Source organism: Etheostoma cragini, chromosome 10 (assembly GCF_013103735.1).
Source record: "Etheostoma cragini isolate CJK2018 chromosome 10, CSU_Ecrag_1.0, whole genome shotgun sequence".
Lineage (NCBI taxonomy): Eukaryota > Metazoa > Chordata > Actinopteri > Perciformes > Percidae > Etheostoma > Etheostoma cragini.
The window spans coordinates 12,211,005-12,219,154 of NC_048416.1; the positions used below are offsets into that span (position 1 = coordinate 12,211,005).

An 8,150-nucleotide genomic window follows, 5' to 3' on the forward strand; every position below is an offset into this window, starting at 1 on the left:
CTGTAGTTGAGGTAAATGTATGTTTTTCAGACAGCGGTAGAGGTGGAGTGTAAGACAAAACACAAGTGTATATCTAACTATGTATAACAATGCATCTTTGTACAACTTTAGCTCACAGACGACTGTTTGGGTTTTCATAGAGGCAAATATGCATAAGCACATGCCAATATCAGTCTAGCACAACTCAATATAGTTAGCCAAAATAGTAAATGTTTGAAAAAAAAAAGCTGCTTGAGAGAAGAATATGGATGTATAATTTAGGAGGGGACGGGGGCTCGGCTGTCGATGCCTTCATGTGCTATCAGAATTATTGGACTTGTAGGCTAAAATGCGTGATTGACCCATTCATGGAACATGGATGTATTAAAAGAAAGGCATGAATCACTTATAATACAAGAGGGAAAGCGAATCTTTACTTGACAGTGATTACATTGTTAAAACATTGGCCGATTATTGTCTTTCTTGTTATTGTCACACTTTACAACCGAAAATATGTCACTCATGTGCGTCCTCTATTTTTACTAAAATAAAGCAACACATGCCAATACTTCAGGTGGTCCTTTTTGTAATTATATCCGACCAATTTAGTGCCCGCTGGATAATTACGTAATTACGTCGGTAGTGTCAAATGTCCAAGTTTCCGTGGAACACGTGAACGCAGCGTCAGTGTTGGGGTTCTGTGGATTGAGGACGTAAGCACACAGACAGCAGACAGCTTCATCTACTTCAGGCTACTGACGCTTATAGCTACACCACTGTAGGTTGTTTACCCGCGGTTGTTTTTGTTTTAACAAACATAACTATGGACGGAAACGTTTGCAACATTCAGGTGCTTCTTCGGGCCGCTGAGTTTCTGGAGAGAAGAGACCGAGGTTGGTGTTTTATGATAACTGTCAGTCTGCAGGGGAAGAAGTTGGTTATTGTTAGAACAACATGATTCGCAATGAAGCGACTATAACTTTACATGCAAAACACAATATAGATACATGATGCAATGCGATTGTTCGAGAAATCATCAAGATTCTTGCTAGAGCGTTTTTTATAAGTTATGCGATTTTTTTCCCCCATTGACTCAGTGACCTACATATCGGTCACATCATTGTACTCAAAGGCGCCAATCTGGTCCAATTTGAAAATGAATCGGAGCGGCGGTGAACGCTCAGCGCGGTGAATAAAAGGGAGACAGGAAAAGCTATGCTATTCAGTCATTGTTTACACACTGTATAAATTGCATGAAGTATTTATATTCGTGTGAGGCTACAGAGAGTAGCTGTAGAATAGGTGGTGTGTGATGGCGCCAAAAACAAAACGTCCAGCTGATGACAGCAGTCTGCTTTTGTCCTCCTCATCTTACAATTTAGGAAGAAATAATAAATGGTATATATGTAAACTTATAGCACTACGGTTCAATAACGTTAATAATAGGATGTCTTTCTTTTTTTTACATTGCTGCCATTGAATTTTAGATTATTTTCTTATTTATCTGTGATGTATTTTTCCTGCACAGAGGCAGAACATGGCTATGCTTCAGTCCTGCCTCTCAGTCCAGATCACTCTGACAAGAGAAGCAAGCAGAAGAGTAAAAAGATTTCTGCTGGTGGTGGCAATAGGTAAATACATTACACAACACACAACCGACAAGAGGGTGTGGTTGTGAAGCCCGACTTTCAGTTTGGACAAAGCATCCTTTTAATATCACACCAATCTGTCATTGCATGAATGCATTTAAACAATCGGTCTCTTTGTGTAACTGCAGGTCAGTTCACAACGAGCTGGAAAAAAACAGGTAAGGAATAGCTTGTCACGATAAACAATATCAGATTATGTCTATTAAAGTCTTAAAAATGAAAAAATACACTTTTGGCCAAAGAAAAAGGGAAAGCATCAATCTCAAGCACCCTGGTTCCACTCGCTGGACTCACAGATTCTGTTGTTGCTTGTTGTGCTTTGTAGACGAGCTCAGCTGAGACACTGCATGGAGCAGCTCAAAATGCAAGTCCCTCTGTCATCGGACTCGATGAGGAACACCACGCTCAACCTGCTGAGGCGAGCCAATCTTCACATAAAGGTAGACGCAGCACCATGGCATCCCTGCCGTTAGTGTGCATTTGGCTAATAGTGCCCCTCCGGGATCTCCTAATGCTCATCACGTCTAAAATGGGGTCTACTTTCTCCATCCGCTGCTCACTTGTGTGTCTCTCTGCGTTCTCATTTCAGAAGCTGCAGGAGCAGGATGAGCGGGCAGAGCAGCTGAAGGGTCGCCTGCGCTGGGAGCAGAGAGAGCTGCGGGTTCGGCTGGAGCAGCTGCAGAGAGGCACAGAGAGGATGAGGAATGACAGTCAGGGGTCGACTATGTCGTCTGAGAGGTCGGACTCGGACAGAGGTACGTCTCTCACACATAAAAAGGGTCTCACCCAGGTGCAGTCACGGTATTGCCGAGCTTCGCTCTATAGCTTAAAGCGCAATTACCAGGGCACAATATTCTGTCAAACTCAACCCACTCTAATTCATTTTACAAATGTGTGTTGATATTTTCTGAGCAGCATTATTTGAACTGGAGCTTGACAATAATTCCTTATTAGTTTATCAATCTTAAGGGGAAATATATTGTGAGGAAATATTTTATTGTCATCTTACACAATTCTGTTGTCTGATTAATTTAAGGCAAGAAAGCATATTTTATCGTTTCAGTTTACACTTCTGAAGAGGTTTTTCTGTCTGTTGTAATGCATTAAACACTCATTTGATAATTCTATATGATTGCCCCCCCCCCCATTTTTCCCATATCGCAATGTTTGAAATGGGGCATATTGTGATATTTTTCTAATGTTTCCGTCCGCTACTGTATTTGATCTTTGGTTGGTCACATTACAGATGACGTGGAGGTTGACGTGGAGAGCATCGTGTTCGACTGTGTGAACTCGGACGGACTGAGCATTACACACACTGATGCAGACCACTGTTACTCCAGCATGGACAAAGCCTGGCTATGACAGCAGTAAACCTACCTTAACTCGTTTTACAGTCAGGAAGAGAAGAAAAACATTCCAAAAACAAGACAACCGAGGAGGAGGGATAATGGAGAAAAATGTTACTGTAACACTGAACGCATTTCGTTTTACAGAAGGAATAACTTTTGACATTATCTTCAAAATATGTCAGACTACAAGCTAAATGATAATGTTACGAATGAGCTGGCTGCATTTGCACTGAATAGCAGTTAAAAACACTGGGCTGTGATGGACATTACGCATATACATTTCTGCCATCAACCATTAATGGCATTTATTTCATAAGCCACGCCGTGTCTGTAACTTGTCAAACCGTTCCACTTATTCATCTTTTAAGGGCTTATTCATTCGTCTTTAAGGGCTTTTTAAAATCCAAATAAGTGCTTTTTATTCAAACCTCTTAACTTATTCTTTACTACACTATGTATATACTGAATTCTGCCTTAAATCAGATTTGGTCTAGTATTCCACACGGCTATTTAGCACTAATTTCGTATTTCAGTAATGTCATGTGTAGCATGCACTTATATATTAATATGTGCTATGTTAGTATTATTGTCCTATTATGTAAGTTCAGTCATGTTTGGCTCCTTTGTTGCACAAAACGTCCACACATTGCACTTGTTTTGTCGCAAAAAGATTATGGGTATATTCAAAGTGAAAGCCGTAAACAGAAATGGCATGGTTATATTTGCACATTGATATCTGGCATTTTAGTAACTGGCAAATATTCATTTGGTGTATGTGTACACAAGTCAGTCTGTGATCAAGTGCAAGAAGTTTGATTCCTCTATTATGGAGATAGGAATAAAGACACGTTTTATTCACTGCTAGCATTAACTGGTATGCTGAGAAGTGTTCATTAATCACAACTTTACACTTCATTGCTTTTGCATTTGTCAATAGAAATGCCAATTATGCATGCAACGAATGACTCGGTAAGGCAGGTAATTTATGCTGTAATACAATTGTGTATTATATTCATTGCTATATATTTAATAACTGAAGGTGCTTTTTCCACTTTTCACTTTCATATATGCAAGATGCCTTATTTTATTAGTATGTATGCATTCATCCCAGTAATATAATGTAGCATTTTTGTACTGGTGCAAGCTTTTTTTATTGAATAAATATTTTCTATATTTATGTGCCGTGTCCTGATTTTTACTGGACCTAGTGGTTTACAATGATGAAACTCAACAGTTCCCAACTGGTTTTCTTGGGACCTGTAACACTAAGTATTGCCTGCGTGTGACCCCTCTTCACCGATTGTTTTGGTTTACTGTTAGGACTAGTACAGAGGTTTTCCTGTTTTATTTTTTTCAGAGATAAAGTTCTGCAGCAATTGAGTAAAAAAAAAAAAAAAAAGATTACAGAAAAAATTTGCTATTGAGAAAATCTAGCAACCCCTTGTGGGTATCTGGCAGCAACTATACAGAGAGACAGCTCATTCAAAGACATCACAGCATGATGGTTACAAAGGACGGTCCATTTATTGACATGCTGATATTGAAATGATATAAGAGCACATTGTTGCATGGGTTGTATCATCAGACCTAAGCTAAATGTACTAGACGGGTAACAGTTCTGTCTGTGTACATGCATTTTAAAGTTAGGCGAAGACACTGATGTCCGTTGCAACCACATCTTACTGCTAAGTTTTTCTTATCACGCTAAGACCGATAACAATACGGCCCTTTCTTCAGTCAATTAACTTCAACTTGAAGCAATCAGTTTTGGTATAATGATTCATGTGTGGTTGAGTGAAAAGAACTTAAAGATAACAATTATTTGTGACACTGCAGTAAATCATAAACATGAATTTGCATTAGTCAGACACTTAGTGGTATGCTAATCTATGCGGTTACTAATACAAAGCCTTTACAGAACAACATGATATACCGAAAGGAACAGAGGGAAAAACGAACGTTCATGGGCACAAAGGTCTGAGGAACAGTTATCTATTATTTTATGGCACCCCGAGCCATATTCAAACATTTCTCTAAGAACTCTCTATAGTAAATACTGAGATGATCTAGTATCAAAGGTACAATATATTATCAGAGGTTGGAACAGGCTCTTGAACCCAGCTCAGGCCTTTTATGGTCCACCCACCATTTGAGTTGGCTTCCTCATAGAGGTCCGGTGTCTTACTCCAAGGCTGTGGGGAGCGGGGGGGGGATATATCAGTCGAAGTATCAGTGGCAAAAGAACCGATGACCTATCATCATCAGCTCATCACACATATTGTTTCTTGTGGGCCTGTGAGGCGAGGTCTTTGGCTTTCTCCTTAGCTGCCAGCGCCGTCTCTCTTGCTCGCTCGGTAGCCGTTTCCGCTAAGGTTCTGGACGGAGTTTCACCTACAGAAGTCATAACATATTGGTTATATTGGTAGAGTTATTCATATATATTTATGTAGTTCTGGAAAACCTACACTATCCCTTCATAGTCCTGAATTGTGTAATAAACATACACTTGCATAACGTTTTAATAAATCATATAATTTGGACTGATTTCCTGCTGCTGTGTGTTGGTGACGGGGATCTTACCAACAATACACCACCAGTGCTTCAACAGGAAACAGCTAGAGGTTAATCCACTTTAAATATGAAAGGAATATGTTTCGCGTCCGTATTCAATACCTTTCCTATTGTCAAAGATTTGCAACATATTTTACCATTTTAGATTTTAACCCAAAACTGTCTTCTTTCAAATCCAAATCATACAGTTAAGCCAGTAAGTGAATAGCTTCCCTTGTATGGCCTCATTACAGACCCTTCAATCACTTGTCCATCTTGTACTCTACAAGTACTTTTCTGCTGATGGAATCTAAGAAGCCTAACTAGTACTTCCTTCTTCATTGCAGATATTTTGACTTGTCACAGCAGGAAAAGCACAGGTGTTGCCAATACAAAGTGGCGATGCCTTCGTTCCAGCAACTAATGTAATGCACTAATTATCGTTGGTAATATTATTGACCATTTACCTTGCATTTTGGCCAGCACATACTCAAAGCCTTTCATGGTCTTTGTAACACTGGTCTTGAACCTGGCAAGACCAAATTCCTGGAAAGAGAAGACACAAAGTCAACAGAGACAAAAATAAAAAAACACAGACAGAGATTAATGTGTCAACATCCTATAAGTCGTGTCAGGGTCAGGTCCTTCCACTGCAGAAGTTTGCCAACTGCCCTTGTGGGCTGTATCAGCAAGGGACAGAAGACTGAGTACAGGAGTGTGGTGGACTGAACACCTGCAACTTGTATTAATAGTTCTACATAGGCTCCAAGACAACATTCACAGTAGTGGTGGTCTGCGTCACCGGGACATCAAGTTACATTTTTGGGGAGGTGTACATGGGGCTACGACGGGGGCTATGGTGTGGGCTATGTATCTACGCATACCAACGTACATACCTACCACATGGATTCAGTGCAGATGGCTGACGGCTTTAGGAGCTCAGCTGTTGCATCTTAAACACAATGTGTTATGTGACCAATTACAGAATGAAAGATAGGTGGGAGAGTCTTCCTTTCAGACGTCACACGCCTCTTCTCTGAGTTGTTACGTAGTGTGGTGCTCCACTTCACGCTACTGACCTGAATAGCTCTGGAGAGCCCATAGATATTGGAGGAGATCCAGGCTTCTCTTTTTATCTGTGTCCAGCTGCTATTGTCAGGGTTAATTTGGTACTCGCACCGCTCTTCCACGGACTGAGACAGAGAGAGAGGAGAAAAAAAAAAAAAAAAGCTGCAACATGAGGCCATGTTATTACATTGTGCAATGCTGAGGGCCTCTAGAAGCAAACATTGAGGTACCATGAGGCGAGCGTGGCTGATGTTCCACGTGAGCGTGGTCATGGTCCTTTTCAGAGGGTCCACAATAGAGTCCTCAATGATGTATGCCGAGCTGGCCATGTGCTTTGGGAGGTAGCGCTCCATCCATCGAGGCGCTCGGCTCGTTTTGGTCAAGAGACGTCTGGAAATGAGGCAGTTGGTTGGAGTAACCTCTCGGAAAATAATGTCCTCAGTCAAAACATGGTTACTGTGGGAGAGAAGAAATGGCTACGGATCAAGACCATACAAAACCTCTGTGTCATACCTATAAATAATTCTGTCAACATCATTTTGTTTCGGCAGTCTCATGAAACGCGAAGACATTCAAATCAAAATTCTTGGAGATTTATAGCTTGGATGGCAGCTGAACTTAGCCTTGTCTCCAACATTTGAGATTGGGAATTTCGCTCTTGACTCGATCCGTTGTGGAGCAACTAGGCCCGAACAAGAGCCTGTAACGTAGATGTAATGTCACTAGCATTTTCCAAACTGCCGGGGCTTTCGGCTAGTAGCGAACATTAGCGGTAGCTAGCAGTGGAAGTCAATAACTATGCGTCGTTCAACATACGTCACATGCTCCAAAAAGAAAGAAAGAAAAGAAAATATTCTCAGCCGCAAAGTTGAGACGTGTGTATATTGTATGCATCAGTAGTTTATTTAAATGTTTGCCGTAACAGCCCACTCAACCCCAGTGGTGAAGACGTATTGAGATCCTTTACTTGAGTAAAGGTAGCAACATCACTACATCCACTAGTAGAAGTACAAAAGTATCAGTATCATTAGTAAAAATGACTTATCAGTGGACAGAATGATACTTTATCACATTATTGGACAATTATTACTGAAAGTTATCAGCGAATCATTTGTTTAATATGTACAGTTGTACTAAAATGTAGTGGAGTTGAGGTATAAAAGGAACATAAAACAAAAATACCAAAGTTAGTACAAGTACCTCAAAACTTTACCCAATTACACCGCTTAGACCTTGTGTTGTCTTCAAGTCAAAATTGAAAATCAACACTTTTGACCCTTTTTATCGATGTTTAATTTTATTTTTAACATTTTTGTCTTTATTTCCAACGTTTATCACTTTTGACATATAACACTACATAACAGTGACTTATTAACTTTCGTTTTACAGTTATTTTTGAAATTGATGGTCATTAAACCTCATTTTTAGGAAATGATACCTAATGTTTGAGTTAGAAAAGCAGATATTAGGAATTATTTCGACTAAAATTAAAGAAATGTGTGTTGATGGATTATCACAGACAAGAATATGTCAACTTTGACTCACTTATTTC

At 40.0% G+C, this 8,150-nt stretch overlaps 2 protein-coding genes across 3 annotated transcripts in view; one reads left to right on the top strand and one right to left on the bottom strand.

Moving 5' to 3' along the window:
* The first annotated feature begins 654 nt into the window (after positions 1-654).
* mxd3 (MAX dimerization protein 3) lies at positions 655-4,157 on the top strand. The gene is made up of 6 exons (XM_034883351.1): positions 655-872; positions 1,508-1,610; positions 1,757-1,786; positions 1,954-2,068; positions 2,218-2,383; positions 2,875-4,157. Exons 1-6 carry the CDS (start codon positions 803-805, stop codon positions 2,991-2,993), a joined length of 603 nt encoding a protein of 200 aa, XP_034739242.1. The 5' UTR covers positions 655-802; the 3' UTR covers positions 2,994-4,157.
* A 324-nt stretch (positions 4,158-4,481) lies between these two features.
* The window catches only part of prelid1a (PRELI domain containing 1a), a 4,879-nt gene continuing 1,210 nt past the window's right edge, over positions 4,482-8,150 (bottom strand). For both annotated transcript variants that reach the window (XM_034883350.1, XM_034883349.1), the window contains exons 3-6: positions 6,829-7,054; positions 6,610-6,723; positions 5,998-6,076; positions 4,482-5,371 (exon numbers count right to left, since the gene is read on the bottom strand). In XM_034883350.1, the coding sequence (XP_034739241.1) occupies positions 5,250-5,371; positions 5,998-6,076; positions 6,610-6,723; positions 6,829-7,054 (541 nt within the window). In that variant the 3' untranslated portion in view covers positions 4,482-5,249. The remainder of the gene's footprint in view (positions 5,372-5,997; positions 6,077-6,609; positions 6,724-6,828; positions 7,055-8,150) is intronic.